Source organism: Cinclus cinclus, chromosome 2 (assembly GCF_963662255.1).
Source record: "Cinclus cinclus chromosome 2, bCinCin1.1, whole genome shotgun sequence".
Lineage (NCBI taxonomy): Eukaryota > Metazoa > Chordata > Aves > Passeriformes > Cinclidae > Cinclus > Cinclus cinclus.
In genome coordinates this window covers 107,058,205-107,084,116 of record NC_085047.1, presented here as the reverse complement: position 1 = coordinate 107,084,116, position 25,912 = coordinate 107,058,205, and the positions used below count along the sequence as shown (strand labels likewise).

At 40.6% G+C, this 25,912-nt stretch overlaps 1 protein-coding gene across 6 annotated transcripts in view; it reads left to right on the top strand.

Moving 5' to 3' along the window:
- DMD (dystrophin) overlaps nucleotides 1-24,668 on the top strand; it is a 767,992-nt gene extending 743,324 nt beyond the window's left edge. For all 6 annotated transcript variants that reach the window (XM_062488103.1, XM_062488102.1, XM_062488105.1 and 3 more), the window contains 4 exons: nucleotides 5,414-5,657; nucleotides 6,004-6,127; nucleotides 10,060-10,152; nucleotides 24,571-24,668. In XM_062488103.1, coding sequence (XP_062344087.1) covers nucleotides 5,414-5,657; nucleotides 6,004-6,127; nucleotides 10,060-10,152; nucleotides 24,571-24,668 — 559 coding nt within the window. The remainder of the gene's footprint in view (nucleotides 1-5,413; nucleotides 5,658-6,003; nucleotides 6,128-10,059; nucleotides 10,153-24,570) is intronic.
- Nucleotides 24,669-25,912: the final 1,244 nt, after the last annotated feature.

The window sequence follows — 25,912 nt, the reverse complement described above, 5'->3', positions numbered from 1 at the left end:
ACACCTTAAAAATACTTGGTTTGAGGTTTGCCAGTCCTGGATTCAGCTACAGCTGTAGTCTGTAAGGTTGTTTTTCTCATTTGTGCTACTGGAGGCACGCTTGTGGATGGGATGCCACCACAGGCAGCCTTGCCTTTTGTGGGTGCTCAACACAGCAGGCACAGAGAGGCACTCTCTCACAGCATGGAGGTCACACTGCTTTGATTTACATTAATTATAACAAAATCATTGTTTTTTTCTCTGGAAGGTGCTATAAATAACTTGTATGTAAAATGTAATGTAGCTGCTGAAAAGTGAACAAGTTCTTGTTGTCCTGGTTGCTTGTTACAGCCAGATAACCCTGAGTTTATGGATGAAACACTGATTCCTGTTTAGAAAAAATTAGCTCTTCAAAAAGGATCAGTCAGGAGGCATTTCATGTAACTTACCTACTTTTAAAAACAGTCTTGTCCTTTTAGATTTCTGTTTCCTAGTCGTTCCCCTCCGTCGAGCTTGTGCAAACCTTTCTTGGCTGTTGCCAAAGGTAATCAGCAACCTGACACCTAATTCCTTGTGAGAACCTGGTTCCAGTGGATGAACACATCTTCCTTCCCATGTAGATCCTAAAACACCCTCTGTGTAAACTTTTGTCACTGCCTCAGGATGAGGACATTCCTTTGTTCCTTGCTGCTGCTGGGCTGGATATGGTGCACGAGTCGCCCTTTCCTGCCTGTGTTGACATAACTCCTGTTGCATACACCTGTGATAACTTTTGGTAATTCAGGTTTAGCTCTCTGCTGTGTCCTGTACAACTTCTACAGTAAGAGTCAGGGCATGCAGTCACTTCCCAGCAGCTCTCAGGAGAGCAGCCACAAGTGATGCCTCAAGTATCAACTACCAAGAAGAAGCAGTGCTGTGATACTGGGAGCACTTTATTGTCATTTCTCTTTTTCTTCTGCTCTCCAGCAGTTTCCTGCGTCTCAAAAAAGTCCATTTCTCTTTTGGTTTGTCTCTTTTGAGCTGTTTATTGAATTCTGACCTCCATTTGGATTTCAGCTGCAGTTTCTGGCCTCCCAAATATTTCCATCTTGACTTGTTACTTAAATGAAAAGACTCTTTGAAATTGTGATTCTGAGGTTTTGCTTTTGGATGGTTTAAAAGTTCTGTTGCCTATTTTGAATTCTTCTGAAATGTGTTCTCAAACTTACAAACTAACCTGGCTGTGATGTGGTTCTGACTGGGGTTTTGTCAGTTCCAAGGACCTCTTGTTAGTTATTCATTATTTATCTGCTAGCATTTTAAGACCTTGGTGCTTCTGTAGCTTGTAAGTATGACTTCATTAAATAATGTATGGCTAAGATTTGACTGCTAAATAATTTATATTTGTTAAAATATGAGCATTTCAGAGAATAGTTTCAATGGCTGGAAATGTTTTATTTGAGTTTTAGGTCTTCAGTTCTGAGTTTTGCGTCACATGGAATATGATAAGAGTATTTCTGTATTTAATAGACAAAAAGCAATCTTGCTATTGAAGGCATTATTACTGTATTGCAATATAAAAGAAAAATCCAATTATAAAACCCTCTCAAAAAATATTTCCTCAAGAATGAATGTATTTCAGAGAGAGAGAAAAGTTCTCTTCTCCATCTGAAGCAATACATTACATGGATTATACAGTAGGATAGGCTGACTAGGATCTACTGTAGTGGCATTAAAAAGAAAGCATGTGGTTCTGCAGGACATAGTTAAAACTTTTTGCAAAGAGTTAAAATACCTTCCTGGTATTTTAATGAGTCAGGAAAGAGGATGTTTCCTAATATTTTAGTTGAACTGAGGTCTTGAATTTAAGAGGGGGTCTTCTCTCATGTTCTCTCCTCTTCCTCGCATCTCTGAGCTGTCCTGTAACAAGAACTAAGTAAATGAGATCTCCAGCCAGAGCTATTTGCCATTCCTTTGCTTTTCCTGACTTTCAGTGGTAGTGCAGTGGGCTGTGTGCCACCAGAGAATGCACTAGCACCCCAAATCTCAAAGCTGCCCTGTTTCGGTGTTCATTCAAATCTGAAGAATGATGAATGGGCTCCTCACATAAGTTCCTTCTGTATAGTTGCCAGCAGCAAGAAAGTGATGCATTTCTAAACATGCTGTGGCTCTTTTTGGTATTTGTTTTGGCATTGAAGAAGAGGAACTAGATCTTCCGAGCGTTAAGCATCCTGAGTAAACACTGTCACTCTAGTGAGGGACAGGGAGTAAGGGGTTCAGTTGTTTGTTTCTTCAGACCAGTGATTTTCTGTAGGGAGATGAGAAATAGCATGAATTCGCAAATTCTCAATTACCTTTGAGAGGACTACTCGGCAAACAGAGTCCACTAAGATTTCTGTCACCAGGCAATTAATGCTGCCAGTGATAATGTTGTTAATAATTCATGGACTCTTTACTACTCAGCTCCATACAGTTGCATAAATCAAGGTTACACTGCATGCTTCCTATGTTACTTTTCTTCACAAATGCCTCAGAAGAGTTGCAAGCATTGTAAGTGGAATATATGGGGTTTTTTGAATATTCTCTTACTGAAGAAGGGTTCATTTTCCCAGTGATGAGTACATGCAGCACCATTGTTTGTTTGGGACAGCCAGATGTCAGTCACCCAACCTGAGCTGTGTAGAGGCAGGTGAGGTTTCCATGTACTGCCCGTGTTCAGTTGCATTCATTTAGAGAGGAGCATGTTTGTATCTCCCCTTCCTCTTATGTCCCATTTTATAGTGAAAGTGTCAGAGAATGCCTTTCCTCAGGACCCTGAGGGCTGTGTGCCTTGGGTGCCTGGCTCACAGTCCTTGTCACCAGCAGTCCTTTTCAACACACAGCTTAAAACTGTTCCAGAGGGAGGAGTAAGAGCCATTTTTCTCTCATAGGATATTCTTACAACAGTTTTTAGATTCTTTCCTGCTTTTTTTTATTATGTTAATACACCTCTTCATTGCTGTATATGTTTAGATCCCATTTATTATATTATTGATTGTGTGTGCTGCACATCACTCTTATGGCTCTGAAGCTATGGTGAATCTCAGTTCTCTGGATGAGGACTGTGTAGCTGGACTGAAGAGTTGCAACTGGAAAACTCAGTAATACAAGTGCATTGGGCAAACCCACATGCATCCTTCAAAATTACATTCCTTTGTTTCTATGGTATTATAGTATTTAAATATAGAACTCTCAAATACAGACATACCTCTGTTTGGAAAATATGCAATATCTTTTACGTGATGTTTTCTTTCTGTTGACTTTCAGAAAGATTTTTAAATTATTTTTTATCAGACATGAAAGGATTTTTATCTGAATTACTCCTTGGACCTTAGTTGTATTTCAATACCAGCATTACTGGAAGGATTTCCATATATTGATACAGGTGATAATTGCAGATTTCTTTGTAGCAAGGTATCTGATTATGTTGTAAATATGACCAAGTGCATTTTTCTTTTCGTTTCCCCTTGGGTGATGTTTTATCTTTTGCTTTACAGCACTTCAAACTTTTGAGTCTGCTGTTCATAGAGTATTTCCTGTATTGTGCATCTGGGAAATTCCCCACGGGGTAGTGATGGGCACTATCTATGGACTTTGTGAAAAGCATGCTTAATGATCATTCCTGTATAAACTTTAGTCAGCAATAACACTATATTCAATGAACATGTTGTCATGTTCATTCTTACTCCCTTTTGTATTTTTATTAATTATTCACCAGTTTGTTCAGCTAGAAATATCCCAAGACATTAAGTCAGGCAGAAGGCATAACTTACATGACAGTATATATTCCCAGTATAGATAGCCTCTTTTTATAGATAATTTACATTACCTTGAAACTCTGTATTTTACTGAAACAAAAAACTTCACTGGAAGAAAAAAAACTCTATAGTTGTCCCTCTGTGTGGTTTTAAGGAAAGAAATCTTGAATTTTGGAACAGTATGAAGTTAAAAATGATGAGCTCTTTCTTTTTAATAATTTAAAATTTCTGCAGAGGAAGGATCATGTAGGCCAGACATCCCTCAGGGATTGTGTCAGGGGTGTGCCATGGTCCCAGCTTAGGACATGTCCATCATGCGGCTGCTGAGGAGCAAAGGGACCGTGGAAGAACAGTCAGTGGTTTGTCTTTGTCCTTGGCATTGCTTTCTCATCCATGTGAAATGATGTGTCCTGCTTTAGTTCCTGTTCTGGTCACAATAATGTTCTTTTAGAAGTGGGGTTTTTTTTCAGGAGGTTTCTGAGGGTGCTGTGAGGCTTCCAGACCAAACTGCCAGAATGTGTTGTGGTTTGCAGGCAGTACTGGCAAAAGGTGTCTGTTCTCACAACCTCATATAAGAGGAAGTTGGAAAAAGTAAAATCTGGGTCACTGTTTGTGATGAGTAAGCAGTTACCAGAGCATGGAGCTGTTTTTCCCCCTCTGGGAAGTTGTAAAAGAACATCATAGCAACAAAATCCCAGTGCAGTTTGTTAGGCCTCCCTTGCCTGTGAAGTTTCTTCTACAAGTTACTATTTTTGCTGTTTTGGACTGTTATCTTTAACAAGGTTTCAGTTTCTTACCTTCTGTGCTTTCCCTGCTTTGTAGATTATTTTCTCAAGTGGAACACTATAGATCATAATAATCTATGGAATGTTCCACTGAAGAAAAATTGGAGTTTTATGGAATAAAAGAACAAGCTCAGCAGTGCCATAAAGTTACACTAGACATTAGCACTCCAGACAGGACAAAGAAGATGGAAATGATAGCCCCAAAAGTCAGTGCAGTTCAGTTTAACAGATTGGGTCACTAATTCTCATCTTCAATTGATAATTTTAGCCCTAGGCTGGAAATGCATTTGCGGATGTGAAGAGGAGAGTGATATGACCTGACTGACAGCCAAGTTCTGTGTTTTGCTCTGACTTTTGGTGTGGCTGCCTCTCTCATCTATAAAATAGATCAGCCAGCTAGCTGGCACTCACTTTGGTTTAGTGTTTGTGAGGTGCTGTGGTAACTCTGAGTCCTCCTTAGCATTAATGACCCCTCAGGTGTAGCCAAGTGTGGACGGGAACTGACAGTCCCATTTCTGCTGGGAAGGATAAAGAGCAGGATGCTGAAGAAGGGCTGAGCCCAGGACGGACCATTCCTGGCTTTGGGAGGGTGTCTGAAGGGAATCAGCTCTGAGTTCTGGTGGTGCCAAGAGCCTTTAGGCAGCTTGATCCACAGATCCATCTGGCAGCTTGATCCACAGATCCATCTAATACCAAATCCATGCAGATCCGCAAGGAGTAAACCCACAGGTGTGTGGATTCAGGAGAGGGAAAGGCAGGTGGTGCAGGTGAGCCCTAGAAAGCGAGACACATCACACCACATGAGAGGAAGTGCCTTGTCACTGCCCCGTGCAGGGGCCATAAAGCCTTTTCCCCCTTGTCACTCCCCAACAGGAATCTGCAGGCAGAGTACGAGCGCCTGAAGCAGCAGCATGAGCACAAGGGTCTGTCTCCACTGCCGTCCCCCCCGGAGATGATGCCGGTTTCTCCGCAGAGCCCCCGGGATGCTGAGCTCATTGCAGAAGCCAAGCTGCTTCGCCAGCACAAGGGCCGCCTGGAAGCCAGGATGCAGATCCTGGAGGATCACAACAAACAGCTGGAATCGCAGCTGCACAGGCTGAGGCAGCTGCTGGAGCAGGTGAGTCCTCAGGCATTTCTTCTAAGTCTCTGAAGAGTAATTTTCCAAACAGGGTGTGAAGTGTTATCAATAACAAGAACATACCAAGAAATCTTATCTGTAGAGGCGAGACAGAGAAAAGTACAAAATTGTTTTACGGGCTGCAAGTGAGAATATGGAATTGGGTTTCAGTGTTCTTACTTAGTCTTCTTCCTTGTTTTATTCAGAATTAAAATGCATTGGTTGCATGTATAAAATGACTTTAAAACAGACTGAAAATTGTGTGTATTCATGGAATAAATAAAAGTTACAGAGATATAAAGTAGTGAGCTGTTACTAGCAATATTACTTTTTTCTTCAATTTCAGCCACAGGCAGATGCCAAGGTGAATGGAACAACACTGTCATCTCCTTCTACCTCTTTGCAGAGGTCAGGCAGCAGTCAGCCAATGCTTCTTCGTGTAGTTGGTAGCCAGACTTCAGAAACCATGGGTAAGATAACGGAGCTCAGGTTGTCTCAAAAAATAAATATGTCTAATTTTCTAGAAAAAAGTCCTTTAAAGACGGGGAAAACACTTTTCCATTTAGTTCAAATGAAATGAAGTAGACATTTGCAATGATCGTCGATGTCATCTGGCTGTTTACATTTTGCATCTTCATTATGTTTCATGCTTTGCTTTTGATCATGATGTGCCCAGTAGCTTGGATATTTTCATATTAAACACAAAGCTCAGCCAGGGCTTGACTTCTGAAAATGAATGCCACTGAAAAGCTAACTATTCTATTCAAACTGACTCAGTTATTAAGCATGACATGACTGATTTAAATGTACATAATATTAATTATGGCTAAGAGACTAAATGTATGATTAGTCATCCCCATGTTAAATGGTGTGATCTTATTTTTAATATGTTATGGCTCAATCAGTAGGATGGAGCTGTCACAGGCGGGGCTCATCTAGTGGCTTTTCTAAGTATCACATCAGATGTGATAATGAATATCATAAGAGTTGTGGAGTAAGGTTAAATAATAATATTCTGTAGCTGGAGGATGGAATTATTATTTTGATGCTTTTAGTAACTGCCATGTGGCACTTTCCAAATTTCCTGTCTGTTACATAATTAGAAAGTATTTATTACCAAGTGGCAAGGATTTTCAGCTAGTAAAAAAGCAATCAATCTTTTCAGCATCTTTATATTACTTCAACAAGATGATGTTTCAAGTCTGATGATAATATTCAGCTTCATGCAGAGAATTTTATTTTATGTATATTAGTGGAAGGCTTAAGTATGAGCTTTTCACTGCTATTACTGAAAGTGTCAGTGGCAGGGAGAAATTTAGTGGGAACACACATTCTGCTGTGTCTAAAGTGCTGTTATGGTGGGAAATGAAGCTTTTGGGGAGGCTTTTTGTTCCATTCCAAGTGTGAGCAATAATTTCAGCCTATGACAGTATCAAACAAGATGGGTTCTGTACAATCCGCAATAAAAAATGTGAAATGCTGAAGTTGAAATCCTGAGGGGGAGAGTACGATCACGGGTAACAGGAATTTATGGAAAAAGTAAAAATTGACCTTTCATTGATCATGTTACCAGTGGGGAAGTATTTATTATATATGCCATACACAGAGTAGGTAAAATGTATTAGTAGTGATGTGATTTGCATCAGCTTTCTGGAGAAATTTCATTCATTTCATCACATAAAATATATGAATTATAATACAATTAAAAGAAAAGATAGGAAGACAGTGTTTCCCAGCCATCTTATTAGAAGTCTTGTAGTTTTGTATTTCATCCTTTAGTGGGACAAAATGCAAAAATATACTTCATTTGACTCAATATAAAATTATTGCCATTTACCTTGCAAGACTGGAATTAATTGATTAACACAATAGAGTCATATAAGCTGCTAAAACTTTTTAAAGCAAATTTTTAGACATAAATTGATTTTATTTGATTGGTTCAGTTGAGCCAATATGTGGGAGGACGGTGGGATGTTATCAGTAGTATTGTACTGAGACTTAGCAGAGCCACACTGTTGGCAGCAGGGAGTGGAGCTTATAAGAAGAATTACTAACCAGGCTGACAAACTGCAACTAACTCAGTTTGTCAAGTGTCCTTTCACAGCAGAAAGCTTTGCTTGCTAAGCTCAGTTTTCTGAAGCACAGCTTAAAATACTCTTAAATTGTGAGAGGAACCTGAGTGGTGTAAATAATGTTCCCATGCACCAACCATGTGCCCAGGAATGAAGGAGCCATAATTTTTGAGGAAATACTGAGGATGTCTCTGGGTGTCTGAGGCAGTGAGGTCGAGTAGTGGTAGTTTTAAGGTTTTTCTCTTTAAAATTAGACCTGAGTTGTTTTTTTCATTTGAAAACCCACTGCACTTTTGTTTTTCTGCTCTCCCAAGGAGAGATTGCTGTGAAAGGTGTGCCACCAGCAGTGTTTTGGTAAAAGTGGTGACCCACTCAAACCCTCATTTAGAAATAGAACTTGTTCCTTGTTAACTTGAAGTACAGCTGGGCAAGTGAAAAGAATCTCCTTTTGTCCTCCTGGAGTCCAAGTGGGAAATCCTTATCCTTGACCTTTCTCCCCCAGCAGGATAGCAGCAGAGGAGGTTCTCTGAGGTGTATGAGGCAAGAGGCTGTCCTGAACTTTAATTTGTTCAGGTAGCACCAGAATATTTGAGACTCACTTAACTCTCTATGCCTTTTGTACCAACACCAATGGGGAAGGCTCTTTTGGGTAAAGAGAGGAGACTGAGCTCTGAAGTTATCTTTACTTCTGTCAAGTTGCTTGGCTTAAGTTTTAATTTTTCCTATACAAGAAAATGCTTAGAAAAAAATAATCCAAATGAGGAAAAAAATTAAAATAATGCATTTTAAATAAAGAATACAACATTTTTAAGGGTCAGCAATTCAGCTTGTATCAGCACTTATGAGGACATGTGGAAATTGGTACCTGTCTTCAGTTCTTGACGGGGTCGGCAGAACCACTGCCCTTTTATTGTGATCTTTAGGGCCAGGACGCTTTTCTGAGGCTGATAAAAAAAATCCTCAGCCTAGGTAGAAGCAGTGAGATCTCACTCTGAGTTTTCACCTTTACATTCAGCAAATGCTGCAAGGACATTGCTTTTGCTAAGACACCTTTGTCAGTGCAATGCCTGATGTGAATGTAACTCAAGGTGTGAGTTGATTTGTGTGAACCCAGCCCCACTCAAATGCTGAACAAACTGCAAGCAGCCTCAGCAACTATTTTTAGACCATTAATGGAATAAAAGAAGCTGATACAAAACCCATCATTTATATGAATTAAGTGCTTCTTGCAGACACTCTATCCCACTTCTTGTGCTGGAGTGGGAGAAATCACTCTTGGTCAGAAATAACTCTTGTTAAATTCCTGGCTTAAATACAGGCAGCCCTGAAATGCTCCTTTCATATCCCATTTTCTAGTTTTTTTCACTAGCATGAAGCATCTCAGCATTTAAAGAATGTAAATGTTAAAAGAAAATCAGACAGTTTCCTACTCAGATAGGGCAAGATATGTTAGAATAAAGGGTCATTAAGTCATTTTCAAAATAAGTCAGTTATTACAGCAGGCAAAATTGCTTTTGTGCTTTAAAAGAGATAAAAGACATCTAGTAAAAAAGGAGACTCTCACTCAAAGTATATCCTGTAGGTGTATTTTTTACAGATGTCTTATTTATATTGGAGGTTAGCATCTGCATTAAAAACAACATATGGATTTTAGCTATATGAAACCATGAGCAAAAAAAAATCCAGTAAAAATAAAATGTATTGAATTTCCCATTTAGCTGCTGCCCTATAATCAGGTTGCAGAAATTATTCAGTGGGAGAAATGTATTTCACTGTATTAAACTGCTGCTAAACCCTTTTACAGTACAATCAAGTGTTCTTGGAGCGCCAATCTGATGCAATTAAACTGTCAGAAATATTAATACTGATGCAGATGAGAATCTGGGTTGCTACTGATTTGCACAGTTAGGCAAAGCAGTGCCAACATGAACCCAGCAGTATTAAAAAGCTGCTCAACAGCAGCAGCACTCACAACAGCAATTTCTTTTTCCATTAATAGGATAAGAGAAGCTGAAACGACGAGTGTCATTTATGGAACTAGATGCTCCTAGCAGACATTTTACCCTGCTTCTTTTACCAGCGTCAATCATTTCCTAAATCCCTTTCCACTAATTAGAACAGTGTTAATTGTCTCCAATTCCTCATCTAATTTCCCTTAGATCTTTATAAAGAAAGAGAGCAGTGACAGGCAACAAAATTCACCTTTGAAATTTTTATTGTACACTAAGCAGAAAATCTGTGTGAATGAACAGCCTTAGCTTTGAGGAGGACTTGGGCAATACAAACTGTTAGCACAGGCTCTCATGCAGTGGTGTGGATTTGCTTTGCAGGTGAGGATGAGCTGCTCAGCCCTCCCCAGGACACAAGCACAGGTTTGGAGGAAGTGATGGAGCAGCTCAACAACTCCTTCCCCAGCTCCAGAGGTGAGCGCTGCTGCCTGTGGCAGATGAGAGGGAAGAAGATAAAACTGTTTTCTATTCCTTGATGTTTTCAGGGGGTTGTGTTTTGGTACCAGGTTTTTTGCTGCTCTTTGTTTTCATTTTAACAACAGCTGTAGAGAAGCCTGTCTTGTTTAGAGTGGAGGAACAGCCTTTTCCTCCTTACCTTAAGCTACCTCCACAGGTAGCCCTTGCTAGATATGTGGATAGAACAATGTCTTTGTGAGACTCTTTCTTCCCCAAGCATTTTCTTTGCTTCCCTTCTGCCATGTTCCTTTTTCCACAGCTTTCCTTCTTTTTCATTGATCCCCTTGATGCTTTATTTTTTTAATACATCCCTTAACACATTTTCCTTCCGTCCTTATCCTTTTCCAAGACTGTGGTTTGAAATAATATTAGAGTTCTAAGTCAAAGTTCTCAACCATGTAGCCCTCAGGTCCAGAGGCATGGAGGAAAAACATACGGGGTGCTTGTTTCTGCAGCATAGGCTGCACTTGTTCATACAGGCACAGCCTTTCTTTCAGTGTTTCCATTTCTCTCATTACTGTTGTTTGCTAAAAATAAGCATTTGTATTACCAGAATTTATTTGTCCAACCTTTTTTTCATATAAGTTCTTCTCTGAGACCAGAAGAAAATACTCTGCTGCCAAGAAAAATGGCTGATTCCTAGCAGGAGATGGGAAGTTAGGGATATTGGCTGTTGCTGTGAAAAGAGGTTCAGCCATTAACCTCCTGGCAAGAGAAAGCCCTGGTATTGCCAGCCTGATAAGTGGATTTAAGGGGGCATAGACTTCCTGCAGGGCCCTTGCTCAAGTTTCACACTTCACCCAGGGGTTCTTCTTTGGGAGATAAATGCTTTAACCACTGTACTAAACTTTCAGTGGAATCATGTTTTCTCCATCCTTTTCTTTCAAAGCAAGTTCAGCTCTCAGCAGAAACCATCTGTGAGCACTGGGATAAAAGTCAATATAAACTGTGTAAGATCTCATGCTGTTGATCAAAAGATGGAATCATTCAGAAAGATAATGAATTGTCTAATACAATAAATTGTCAACTGCACTCAGCTCCACCTCAACATTATGTAAAAACATGATATGCCCAGCCTTGTTTTGCCTAGATAATTGCTATGAGAGACAACAGATTAAAAGTCTTCTTAATATTGTTCTGTAGATTAAAATGGACTTACTTTTAAAGTTGCTGTGTACACAAGGTTGCAACAGACAGTTGTCTTATCATTGACCATCATTAGTGTAAATACATTGTACGTAGATCTTGCAGAGTCACATGTGTATATATGTAGCTATCCCATGCATAAAAATATTCACCAAATGGGACTTCTGATTTGTATTCATAGGTGATGACACTGGCAGTGTTTCTTTTTAAGCACAAGCTTAGTTTTCTGTGAAATAGCAATTTATGAAACAAAATTTAATGAGATATTTGAAATAGAGTAGTTCATATCCTGTGTAGAATAAATAGGTAGAGGTCAGTCTGTTAGACATCACCTTCTGCTCACTGAGAATAGAAAGTGCTTTTTTATCTTATTAGTGAAAAATACAAAGCTTCATGAAACAAACTGAGAGAATATAACATTTAGTAGGAAAAATAAGTTAAATTGATAAGATCAGATAATATTTTAATGTTGTAAATTAAGCTGTAGCTTCAGTTTTTCATTCTCACAATGCAAAATGTGATCATTTAGCTACAAAGAAAGAATGTATTCCCTTATTTTGTTTCTTCCTTCACTAACTGTGTTGAAAACGTAGTAGATAATCACAAGCATCCAGAAAAGGTATTGCAGCTTAGGTACTTCCCTGTGTGACTAGCAGCCATGGATAACAGAGCTACTCTCTAGCTGGATGGAGGGCTATAAGTGAGGAAGGGGAACAGCCTTTGAGTGAGTCCCCCTCAGCCAAGCCACGAGAGGAGCTCCTGCTGCAGCAGCCAGGAACAGACACAGCCCAGCAGAGCCAGGCTTCCCAAGGGACTTTGCTTTTAGATCCTGGCCAAGGTACTGACAGGCTGAGCCAGAATCCGTCTCTTCCCCTCTCTTGGGCTGCCCAAAAAGATTCGTCCAGCTGGGAGACAAACTTGTTCAGTTTTTCAGGAATTGTACCAGGTTTTGGCTGAAGAGATTAGAACTTCAGTTATGTTTCTCTGTTCTGCATATATCTTTTGATGTGCTTGCATGTATGCCAGGTTAGTGTAATACCTTTTGGCTGAGGTATAGGAACGGTCAGACTCTCTGTAAGAAATAGTTTGTCCTACAACCAGTGCAAATGGACTTCCATTCACTGGTTGGTAGAGGCTGCTGAGAGCTCATGTAAATTTTTGCTGCTGAAGTTTTCTCCTATTCCCAATTTACTAATTCAGTTCTATACAACTGAATACACAAACTTTACATCGGACATCTGATGTGCTGCAGCCTCATGTAGACTTTCAGTGTGACATGAAAGATGCTGTGGTCAGTCAGATTGCCCAAGCATCAAAGGTCTCTGATTTAAAATTTTCCAAGATTGCAGTAAGAAGAAAAGGAAGCAGAGTTGATTGGTCTCAACAAGCTACTGAATCAGGAGCCTTTTTGCTGTTGAGAGGTGTAATCTGTATCTCAGATTTCTAGTCTTTACCACAAGATCAAAGTGCAGTTGCAGAAGAGTGAAAGCAGTTTGACAAAGCAGCCTGAGAAAAGGGCATAATGTAAAGGACTCAGGCATGGTGCAAGTGAAATTTTGTTTCTTTCTGGTACAACTTGCATTGAATCTCACACTATAGGTGAGCAAGTACCTCAAGTAGGTGTTCTGAAAACAGAGGAATAAACCCAAACAAACAATAGCACATATCTATAAACAATACTTTTTTTTAAAATATTGATTCTTATTAAGTAGAAATAAAAAATTGTCAGATACCAGAAATGCAGCTGTCTCAGTCTGCCATTCAGAAATAGGTTGTCATACAGGAGCTGAGGGAGCTGGGGTTGTTTACCCTGGAGAAAAGGAGGCTCAGGGGAGACCTTATCACTCTATGACTACCTGAAAGGAGGTTGAAGCAAGGTGAGAGTTGGTCTGTTCTCCCATGTGTCAAGCAGTAGGACAAGATGAAATGGCCTTAAGTTGTGCCAGGAGACATTTAAATTGGATATTTGGGAACATTTCTTCTGGAAATGGGTTGTCAGGCATTGGAACAGACTGCCAGGGAAGTGTTGAATCAACGACCATGGATGTAAGTGTAGTTACCTGGGGACTTGGTTTGGTGGGAGGCTCAGCAGTGCTGGATTCAACTCAATGGTCTTAAATGTCCTTTCCAACCTTAATGATTTTATGAAATAAAGTTTTCTTTTTGGCCTGTAAAAATATGCATGTTAAATTTCAAGCTAAGAATCAGCATGTCACAGCATAGGGAGTGGCAGACCTTTTGAATCAGGGACGTAATTCTGGGTGTCCTATTGCCATTAGAATAACAACAATTTGAAGGAGTTCAGAACAATATGACAAAAGCAAAATGGATTTTGAAGGCTTTTGTTGTGAGCAAAGTTCAGAGCTGAACAAGCAGTGAAGAGAAAAAAGGACTGAATTTCTGTGCTTGAGTAGACAAATGTGTAGTTCAGTATCACAGACAAATTTATCCTAAATATTGTCAAAAGCACCTGAGAGTAAGATTTGCTCAGGTTGGCAAATAGTTTACTAAAGCAAGTAGTAGCTCTTATTTTGGAGTGCTGAAACAAAGCAATAAAAAACAATAGTAATTGTCACTCAGCTGAATATAGATTCCTTAAGATTATATTTTTCAAGCTTTTGCTGCACAAAGTTGTTTTTAAAAGGGCATCAAGGCTTCATAGCATCATTTTGAATGTATTTTAGAGAAGCAAGTGCAAAATCGATTGTGTCATAGATCTGTACAAGCAGACCTCAGATGCAACAACTTAGGTACCTTAGACCTTTTGTAGGGTTTTTAATTTATTTGTTTCTTCGCTTTAACCTTTTGGCAGTTCTTGGCATTTCCTAAGGAGAACAGGACTTTCCTGCTCCTTGCACAGCTGGCTGTTGGTGCCCAAAGCTGTTTCGTTTCTGAAGAGAGAAATTCTGCTGAATACCTGATGATTGCTGTCCTTAAGGAATTTTTCTTTCCTTTTAATCTAAAAGGTTTCCCATCCACTCCTCTTTTACTTTGCTGCTCCCAGCAAATTCACAACTGCTGCAGCTGCTTCAAACAGCTGCTGTGCTAACTCAAAACAGATGTCAAAGCCAGAGGTCTGACATTTAGTGGAAATCTACCATTAAATGCCACCTCAGTGGTTTATTTGACCCTGCTCAATAATGGGCCACAGAGGAAAACATTTTCACGCCATATTTGTGCCCAAACTACTAAATCTCCAGGGAACTGGTTCACAGTTAGAAAGTAAGATTGTCAGGCCAGTATTATCAAAGCCAAATTCATTTCTCCTGCAGCACAGAGGATGAACAAGTTGCACCACTTCAGGTGGCCCTCATGGTGGACCACGCTGAGTTTTGCACTTAGGCAAATGCTTTCTGTCAGTGAAGGTCAGAGAGATATTTAGGGGGGCAGAAGCTCTTGAACTAACTGAAGGTGGTGAGAGAGCTTCACAGATTTGCAAATGCTGGGCTCCTGCTGGGGGATAATGAAGAAGTGGGAGCCAAAACTGGTTAGAAATGAGACCATGACAGCTTAAAAGAGCTAAGAGGCCATGACATAATGTGAGAGACACTGGACCTCACAATTTCACATGGTACTGCTTAACACAGTTGTGGTGTTGTTTTGTGAAATTACAAGACCTCACAGCAATAAATGAATGGCATTAAGAGTAGCATCCTTTTTAAGTAGTTTTATTTTTATCTCAGTCACATTAAAACACATCAGTCACATTTTCTCCTCTCACTTGTGTATCAGCCAGGCTCTGTCATGAATGGGACTAATGTCCTAAGTGGAACTAGCAACTTTCAGCACTGCAAATAATAACAGTTTCTATTATTCTGACAGCAAAAGGTTTCATGATGCAGACTTTTTTTTTTTTTTCACACTTTACTGAGTCATTGAAAGAGTACCCTGGAGTTACTGTACTGTAGAGTATTCTGGAAATACCCTTCCTTTTGAGATACCCTGGCCTCTCCTGAATTGTGTCACCTTCTCTGTTCTGTAGTCCTGCATCCCACCAGTGGGCCCAGGTGATTGAGATCCCTTACTGCTCCCCTTTTGCACAACAGAACTGATTTGGCTGAGCTTCTCTGCGGATGAGACAGTGATGGGGTGGACTAGGTCTCCCCTGTTTTATAATTTATAGATTACACCAGACTCAGTTCTGGTGTAAAATGAGAATATGGTAATGAATGTTATAAAAAGTCAACAGATTTTTTTTTTTCAGTTTTGAGAAAAAAGGCTCTTTTCATACCCAGATCTCCCGTTTGTGCAGCCTGTCACTTTCCTGAGCTCAGGGGCAGTGCAGTAGTTACTTTGTGCTCTCTGTTTTGACCTGGATCTGCAGAGATTCCTGCATGCAGTTTTTGTTGGTGTCTCTGCTTTCAGGTTTGATGTGGTCACTTGCTGTGTACCTTTGCCTCTGATGCAATGCCATGTAGCTTTCAAAAAAAAAAAAATAAAACTTCTTCTATTTTGTAAGGGCAGGAAATGTTGATTTGAGCAGAAATAATAGGTAATTAGACACCCACAGATCATGTATCAGTGTTTTGAAGCCTTACAGAACACAAATTTTCAGAACTGCAGCAATATAGACAATCTTCTTCCTCTGCAATTTATGCCAAACCATACTCCTTGCCTTAAAACTTAGAAACACGCGTTCATTCATATGCAAAGAAGAAAATAACATAAAATCCATTAAACCCTTTTTAATCTTCCTCCAGAAGAAATTAGCTGTTGTTGCTGTAGTAGCGTGGATCTTTGCTGCATTTAACAAATTCTAGGGCTGATTACTCACCACAGACTGTCCTCACCAGCTGTTTCGTGTGCTGCTGAGCTACCCCAGTTACCTTTAAATGCATTCATTTTCAAGCAGAATCCAGTCTGTCTCATGTGGATTTAAATGATACACTGTGTAGCTGCACTTGTAGGTGTTTGTGCAGACAGGAAGGCATTTCTTAGGACCTCCACTATTTTTCTTGTAGGCAGTTCCTTTTCTCTTCTTGACCCAAGCTAAACTGTGGACCCCAGCTAACCTCCTTCTGGGTCCCATTCCTGGCCCAGGACTCTTTCAAGCTGTACTGTGCTGCTGTTTCTGAAGTCCTTAAACTGACCTAAACCTTGGGGCTCTTCCTCAGAAAATGACCAAAGTATGCAATAGATTTTGTATCATCCTTTCCAAGGATTTTCTGTGACATGATTGATATTGGTGAGATATTCTTGTCTCCCCTTTTGGAAAGTGTTTTTTAGGGAACCCATGACTCCTGATAAAAGTGACAGAGGAAGTCTCAAGCTGTGTAGACACACATGTAAGTCGTAGAAGATTAGGCAGGGCTGTGAGGTGGAGTCCTTAGAACTGAAGTGACACCTCTCTGCACCAGCATGTGTAGTACAGACATCACTGGAGTTGAGATTTCACTTAGGAGCAGAATAAAAACCCACATGCAGAGCATGTTGTTATTGAACCTATAGCAATCATTTTTAATAGGAAGTGTGCTGCTGGGGAGAGGGGTAGGAAGAGACTAAAACTTCCTGTGTTCAGTAAATGGTAACCTCTGCTGTCCAGGCCTTCAGAGGCTGTCCCAGCCTTTCCATTCCCTGGAATTTGTAGGAGCTGTGGCTCAGACTGTGCTGGTCAGTGATGCCATTCCTTCCTCTGCCCTCTCCTCCTCTCCTGTACTGCCTCTGCTCAGCCTTGTTCTGCTGTTGGCCCTTGTTCTGCAACTTGTAAAATACCCACAAAGCTGTTTATTGCGTCTCATCCTTCTCCTGCAGGCTGCCAAGGAGCAAAACTGGACAGCAATTAGATGACTGTTAGGCTGACTGGTGTGTTCTCCCGTATGTGTCTGTCTCTCTCCCCAGTGTCCCACACATCATTTAAAATTGCATCATTTACAGCAGCTCTGGGGCAAAGATCATCCTACAGCATCTGCTGCAGTGACTTCCTCACTAGGACTGCAAGCCTGGCCACGGCAGAGCTGCCAGTAGTGTGACAGTGACAGTGGGACACTGCTTCTGGAGACAGCAAGACTGTTACTGGCTGTGGTGGAAAGGTGGACAAAAGGGTGTTTCTGCTGTTGATTAACACCTGATGTTCCTTTTCTAAAAACAAATATGCTATGAGAAGTGTTGAGAAAAAATCAGCATGATCAAAGTATGGCTTCTGTGAAGGCTTGTTAGAAACATCTTTGCAGCTAGACCTATTATTGACTCCATTTTGATAGTACTTGAACATGATGAGGTACTTTCTCTTTTTCCCTTTTTTACTTGAACTTTTTTCTCTTGTTTCTCCCTCTGCCCCCTCAGTTTTACCATGCTTTCAGGTCAGCGTGTTGGAAACATATTTTGTAATATATTTATCCTGAATGTGAGCATGTTGCATTGCAGTGTACTTCTGTAGGTGTGAAATATGTGTGTACACATAGGCATGTATATTGATGCACACCTCAGTGTATGTAAGCTGCAATACAATATAAAGTGTCTGGGTAAATTAATTTGGTGTTGGGGGAAAATGTTTTTATCCCTTACACTGATTGCTAGAAGTACTCAAATTGGCTAATTAGGATGCTCAGAAAGTGAGTTCAGATATGGTCTGCAGTCCTTATTCTCAACTGACAGGTGTTTAAGTTGGTGTTAGTAGTTTTCTCAAGTGTTTTGAGAGGTTAAATCAAGCCACAGGTTACAGAACTGTTGTTGAATAAATCAGCTCAGTATCATCAGTGGATTTCAGTGCACTTTCAATCTTGGTTTAAGCAGAAATGCATTCTTTAATGTTAAATTGCTAAGTGAAAATTGAAGTGTCTTTTACAGTATAAAGTATATATTCATGTGTGGTTTGTTTTTTTTTCCCTTTCTTTCTGATATTTATTCCACTTCCTCCCTCTGTTCCTAAAGGAAGAAATGCCCCTGGAAAGCCAGTGAGAGAGGTTAGTGAGACACAGGCTCACTGCCATGGCTTCTGTTTGTCACAGCTTGCTTTCTGTGCCCAGCATGTGTGTGACACAGCACGGGGTGCTTGGGTTTGGTGAAGGGTGGAGGTGGTTTTATTTTGCTTTGGGTTTTGTTTGGTTTTGCTGAGTGCATTCCCCATGTGTACTGTAATGGTTGTGTACCTCTCAACTTTCAGTGGAGACAATGTCAGCTCAGGGATCTGCATTTTCTTACACACTCCCAGAGGTGGAAAATCAGGAACGGGGAGGAGAAAATAATACATTGAAACTAAGCCTATGAATGATAAATGTTGTCAGTAAATATGCTGCAGTCATTGACTCATGTTCTGTTGCTCTTGTGTGTAAGCATAACAGGCAGACCAGGGTCTCTTACTGTTCTGCTTACAGACTCAGCTGTACTTACATATATGTGCCAGTACACCAACGATCACCTTCAGTGATTTAGAAGTTATTTTATATTTCTTTAGAAATATGAGAGTTGAGAGGTATAAGAGATTCAGGTGTTTTAATTTCCTGATGTACTATTGCAGAATGAAGAATGCCACTAACATTCACCAGCTCCACAGTGTTGTGTTCAGCAATGCAAATGGACCATGGTTTTCACTGTGCACTTCAGACATGGTTGGTTTGATGCAAAATAGGTTTTGGAATTTGTGTGTCACTGCTCATTAATGGAGGAAAGCGTTTTGCACTGTGTTGTCACAGCTCCTTTGAAAGCATTTCCAGAGAGCCTTGATTTTCCCTCTGTGAAGCTGCTCTTCACTCGCCAGCCAGATAGAGCGTTTGAAAGACTAATTTCTAGTGAAAATTATTATTAAAGATAAAATATTCAGAGACTGCCTGAGTGCAGTTGCAGTAGCTGTGAAATGACCTTTTCTGCACAGAAGACATTCGGTGTGGATGAGGCAGGAGTTGAAGGGTAACCTGGTTTGCAAACTTCTGCTGGTACAGAGGGAGGGGCTCATGGAAACACGGGGCACTGGGGTTCTTAGCAGAGCTGCTGTGAGCCCCCAGTCTCTTACAGGGTACCCTGGGAAAACCAGGATTTATCCTGATGTAGTACCTTGAAATACAGAGGTTCTCTGCTTTGGCTGTAGGTGCTGGAGCAGGTTCAGCTACTTCAGGGTGTAAGATCTTTGGTGCAGATTAAGGCTGTCCTTGAATGGCTGGTCCTCTCATATGGATCAAAAAGGGTGCTTGAGATGGCATCAGCAGATTGTACCAATCCAGAAATTTTATGGAAAATATTTCACATTCAGCCCTGCTTGTTTTCAGCTCATATACTCTGAGAACTGTTCTCCCATTTAGCAAAACAGGTCATTGATTTCCACTATCCTCATTCATATTTATGCATATTACTAAAAAAAAAAAAAAAGCATCTTATGCAGAGGGCATACTCAGTACAAGTAATAAAAAAAATTAAAAAAAAAAAAAAAAAACTTAAAATTGGCATATTTCACTTGATCTGATTCTAGCAGTTTAACCTTAAAAAATTTACTTCAGTGAGCTACTCTCTGCTCTCTGGCTGAGTTTATGCTCACTAATGGTTCCAGAGGGACATTGGTAACTTGGACAGCTGAATATAAAAGGCAATTGTCAATCTGCTAATGAAGGATATGAGCTTAGGTATAGAACAGCTTCTGCTTTGGGTGTGAGTCTATATGTGCAAAGGCAGATCCTGTGCTTTAAAACCCACCTGGCCAGGATTTGATTCCATTACTCACATTTGGTATTGTCTTTGTGTGTAATCCCATGGATTTTGTGGCATTACTCGATATGAATAAGGGTATCAAAACCCCAAGTCACTGACAGGAAGGATTTTTCTTTTGTCAGGAAAGGGTTAGAAATCCCTTCTGCTAGAAAAGGCCCTGCACTGTATTGGGATTTCTCGATTTACTTTCCATCCACTCTTTCAAGTCAGAATGTTCCACATTTATTTCTCTGACAAGCTGTAGTATAAGATTGGTATTCTGTTACTGTGCCCACACCCATGGGCTTTGATTCCATTAGAGTCTCTAAAGTAAATTCAGCAGATGTGAAACACATCTTTCTCTGTGTGACAAGAAGTGAGGTAGTTAGTGTCTGCAGAAACTGGTGTCTTCTGCTTTCCAAGCAAATGGCACCTGTGGATTTTATAAGTTAAAGCTAATACTGTCCATGTCTATTTTGAGCTTTATTGCTGCACTTCAAAGTGTCTACTAGTTTTTTTTCTTACACAGCAGCATTTTTCAACCTTTCAGTGCCTCAAGCATGGCTAAGACTTTCTCAGCTTTAATGTTAAAAAAGAAGAATGGAATTAATGCCTTCTTTGATAGCATTACTTTAGAAATATGAATAATAATGGAAAGCTCTGATTTTTATTTTTCTAAGTGCTTTTAGGACAGTATTTCTCTCATTTGCTTCTTAATTAAAAATGTCAAAGTCCTACATTTCAGTACTAGAGAGGGCAAGTGAGCAGAATTCAGTGGCAGCTGCACAGCCCTATGGAAGCAGTCAACTTGAGCACTAATTTAGGTACAGACATGACAGAAGGGATTGGACTCCTTGCACATACAGTACCAGGAAATCATCGTGTCTTTTGTTCTTAGCTCTTTGCAGTCTCAAATGACCTGGCTGTTAATCCCATGTTGAAGAGAGGCAAAAATGCTGCTGGCAGTGCACTGACACCCAGCTGAAGGTCTGCCAATTGTGTGGCTGGAGCACAGTCATCACCTGCTCCTCTGGCTTGTCCTGCCATCCCAGGGCTGTCCTGGATACCATGGTCCCCCTGCTGCTGCATTTACAGTCCAGCTGTCAGCACAAACTGCAGTCAGCAGTGCTTTGTGGTCATGCTCTGAGCTCTAACCTCAGATGGCTCTGGAGAAGACACAAGTGTTCATTTTGTATGCAGAGGAAATTAAGACCTGTGCTGCAAAGGGAGTGTGGATGTTGTGGGGGAGAGGGAGCTGTGTCACTTTAATCACTGCAGCACACATCTGTGCAGCTTTTGAGGAGGGAGATCCGATTTGAAGCATGGTTGTTTCAAAAATATGATATCAATTAACAGATGAAGAAAAAAATGTACTATCGGACATGTCTGTAATTTTCAGGTGTTAAAAAGTAGCTAGGGATTCATGGATCCATAAGGACTTCTAATTACCTGAAAAATATAACAGTTTATACCTACTGTGGAATGCATCTGCAAGGATTTTTGTGTGTGTTTTTGGCTGAAGTTATTCTTTCTAGACCTAGCCCATTTTTGACAGAACAGAATAGTATTAATGTCTGAGGATGGAGTTTAGCAGTCTGGGTTGAGTCTGAGTTGTTCTAAGCCTACAAAAGGGTGATCAGTCTTCCTGGGAATGAGCTGTGTTGAAATCTTGAAGAGCCCTGGACTTTTCCTAGAAACAACAGATCAGAACAAAGCTGAATGTGAGCCCTGACCCCACGGGCAGCCTCTCAGCTGGCTACCCAGTCACAGCATCCCTCTGGTTATACCAGAGGGGTATATTCCTATAAAGTCATGGAGTTTCAGTCAGAGTTTCAGGTGAGTAGAGCAGCTCAGTGCTTCCATTTGCACAAGCATCTCCCATCTGTTCTTGATTTCATATGGCTTAGTCAGATTTTCATTTGTGATGGTGTAAGTTGCTGGATTGATCTCAGTCTGCATGATGCCAGTGACAGAGATTATCCCTTACAGCTAAATTAAATGTGGTAGGATACATTTACTTTAAAATAAACTATGTTTTGACCAAAACTTGGCAGGAATCTTTCATACATAGTTACTTGTCATGCTGATGAGGAAATTACAAGGTTTTGCTTCAGATGAATAGGATGGCTATACATTTGTGATGTATGGATGAAATTGCTGATTGATGCATCTGTTTCTTTGCACATTAGTGCAGTTAGCAAACTGTCACCAGATACCAGAACCAAGTATTTTTTGTGTTGCTAACTGGCAAGCTGTGTCACTGTCCAGTGGGCAGCTTCTTGAATAGTTCTTGCTTAGATCCAGCCTAGCTTTGTATCATCAATGCTAAATTAAAAAAAAAAAAACATACCTCTAACAACTTTAAATAAAAGTAGTATTTGGATGGAGAGGGTGGTAGTAGTTCCCCAGAAGAAAAAAGCTCCTGAAGTTGTTCAACCTGGAGAAGAAGAAGCTTCAGGGAGACCTTAAGGGGGCTTGTAAAAAGGGAGGAGAGGGGCTTCTGTGTGGGCAGATAGTGAGTGATAGGACATGGAGTAGTGGTTTTAAACTGGAGGAGAGCAGGTTTAGACCAGATGTTAGGAAGCAATTATTAACTGAGGGTGGTGAGACACTGGCACAGGTTGCCCAGAGTTGTGGATGCCCCACCCCTGGAAGTGTTTGAGGCCAGGTTGGATGGGGTTCTGAGCAGTCAGGTCTATTGAGTGGCATCCCTACCCATGACAGGGAGCTTAGAACTCGATGATTCTTAAGATCCCTTCCAACCCAAACCATTCTATGGTTCTCTGAGTAGTTCTAAGGTATGTTTTTCTATTCCATAAAAGCTGCTGAACTAAGATCACTCCAGGCTCTTATTTAATGTAGAAGTGTCAGCAGTGCATGACTACCACAATATACAAGCATTGGGAAGAGGATGGTGAGTCTGATTTTCCCCACAGGGAAGGTTCATTCCTGTTGCAGTTGTGTCAGGAGGGGAAAGCCACCATGGAGTGCAATGGTCAGTCAGGCTTTAGCATGTTACAGGTAGAGACTGCATGAAGGGTCTATCCAGGTGTGTCCTGGATGCCCTGGTCATGTCCTTCAGTCATTTGGGTGCTCCTTCCTCAAGGACCATGGTGAGGACTCAGCATCCAGAGTAATGGAAAGCATTTCTGAGAACCAAAGTTGTGGGCAGATGGCATTGCACTTCCTGTGTTTTTCCAGATAAATTTTCTATCACAAGTGCTCCCAGAGAGTAAATCAAACCCCCTCAGGCCAGGGTGACATACAATTTTATTGAGTAATACTTCACTTCTTATTAATATTCAGTTGCTGGCACTCTGCAGCATGGAGGCTTCTTGAGTTGGAGGTCACGTGCACTTTTTTGCATCTAAGTAAATCTTTCTCAGCAATTATTTTTAACTACTTTTTAAACTCATTTATGTGTTTGGCCTCAACATCAGCCTGTGGCAATGAGTTCACTAACACAATTATGTGCTGTGTGGAGTATAATTTCCTTCTGCTTGCTTTAAGACCTTCTGTCTGCTCGTTCCTCCTTGTCCTTGCAAGAAATCTTGAGCACTCAGTCCTTGGTTTGGATGCTCATCTTGTAGGGTGCCTAGATCTTGGTCATGTTCCCTCTTCAGTCATATTTTTTTCAGGAGGGAGACTCTAGATAAGGTTCAGCTGTTTAAACCATGATGTCTCTATCATTTGAGGTGCCAGAGGTTATTTGAGACAGTCATAGAGGTCTGAAAATCTCACACAGGACTTGCAAGAGAGAGATGCTTTCCTGAACAGCAGTGGGAGACTAGACAAAGGCATGCCAGGGGCTAAAATGGCAATTTTTGGCAATTCAGTCTCCCCATCCTTGACTTTATTTGGTCTCTAATTATGATGAAGCCATTTCTTACCACCCATCGTTTGCTGCACTGGTGACATGAGTGTGAGAAGTTGCAGGTTTCATCTTCAGAACTGTACTGTGTGTTTATTCATCACTTCTGTGCAGGAGGTTGTATTTATACTGTCTTAGGACTTGGGAGTGGTTATGGATGATGGGAAATGCACAAGTCAACCCCAGCATAGTAGTTAGCTAATAATTGTGGTATCTGTCTTTGTGCTGGACTGCTGTCCAAACATGAAAGGATATTTTAAAAATCATTGAATTAACTGAGCTGCTTAGTTTGGTCGTCCTTATATCTATCTTTGCAGTTATCCTGCTGAGACCTCTGGGTTTTCATGATTTTGTTAATTACTGCTGATATGTTTGTTTCTTTTTCACCTTGATAGAACATTAGATGCTCAAACACTTGCAGTATCAGTCAGAAACTCTTCTGTGATGTCAATGGCCTTAATTGTTGCGTTTGGGGAACATTGATAATGATCAAGCTTCATCACCCTTATTTGCAGGGTGGTCTGCCATAGCCATTCAAGCCAGTGTTGCTGCTGTTAAAGTGTTGTACAAACCTGGCAGCTTTTGCTAATGGCAGCCTGTTGGACTCATCCAGGAGACTTTTGGAAGTCTGTTCTGGGGATGACGGCGAGTGGCACATGGAGTATGACAGATCTGTCAAGTTTTCCTATCCACATGCTGCCACATCCTCTTTGTTTAATTTCCTCTTTGACTTTCTTTTTCAGGCCACAATGTAGGGAGCCTTTTCCACATGGCAGACGACCTGGGAAGAGCAATGGAAACCTTAGTGACCGTGATGACCGACGACAAGGTGTTAGAATAGCAAGATGTGTTTTACAACTTCAGGCGTTCCGCATGGTTTTTATAATATTCATACTACAAAGAGGATTAGACTGTAAGAGTTTACAAGAAAACAAATCTATATTTTTGTGAAGGGTAGTGGTACTATACTGTAGATTTCAGTAGTTTCCTAAGTCTGTTACTGTTTTGTTAACAATGGCAGGTTTTACACGTCTATGCAATTGTACAAAAATTACAAGAGAACTACATGTAAAATCTTGATAGCTAAATAACTTGCCATTTCTTTATATGGAACGCATTTCGGGTTGTTTAAAAAAATTTATAACAGTTACAATGAAAGATTGTAAACTAAAGTGTGCTTTATAAAAATAATTGTTTATAGAAACCCCCTTAAAAAAAAACACAAAAAAATATACTGAGGCAGTGCATTTGTTTAGTTTCATTTCAGCTCTGTAACAGCATCAGAGAGATTCATGTCCTGTGTTCTTTTCCTTGCCTGTCAAAAAGGAAAAAGAAGTATTTCTTGCAGTGACACCAGAATGGCCACCTTACATTTCTCATTGGTTTTGTCTGACTAGGGCTGGCTTAGAAAAGATAACCAAAAAACCCGAACTTCCAATGAACGTAGTTTCATTTTGTCTTTCCAAAAAAATTAAAAATTGCATTAGTTACTGTCCTGGTTTTGGACAGCAGCTAGCAATTACACAGTTAGTTTGCAATAATTAAATGAAAGAGCACATTACATGACAGAGCCTGCAAAAAAAAAAGAAATCAATTAAAAAAGAAAAAACTCAGAAGAAAGAAGGAAAGGAAAGAAGTTAACAACCATCCTGCGTGCCAGTGTTTCCTCTGCTGACTAAATTCCTCAGTACTTCTAGTAAAGGAACGTAGACATTGCCTTACTGGTTTGAAACCTGGGGCTCCATGGCTCAGCAGAGCTGGGAACGGCTCTCCCCCTCGTTGTCACCTTTGCTGCAGAGGAGAGAAGAGAGGGAGACTCTCCCCCAGGCCCTGCAGGGTCAGTTTCTGACCCCAAGCACAAGTAGGGTACCCAGAGAGCTCTGTCCAGCTCCCAGTGCTGGTAATGAGGAACCCAGAGCTTTCCACTGTCGCTGTCTCATCCTGCTGCAGCAGCCGGTCCCAAGGAGCTGTGGTGCTGCAAGCCACCTTTGGGAAAGGCTGTGGAAGAGTTACTGCTGTTCTTGCCTGGAATGGTGATCGGGTGAAGGTAGTCACACTGCCCCACGAATATTTATCACCAAAACA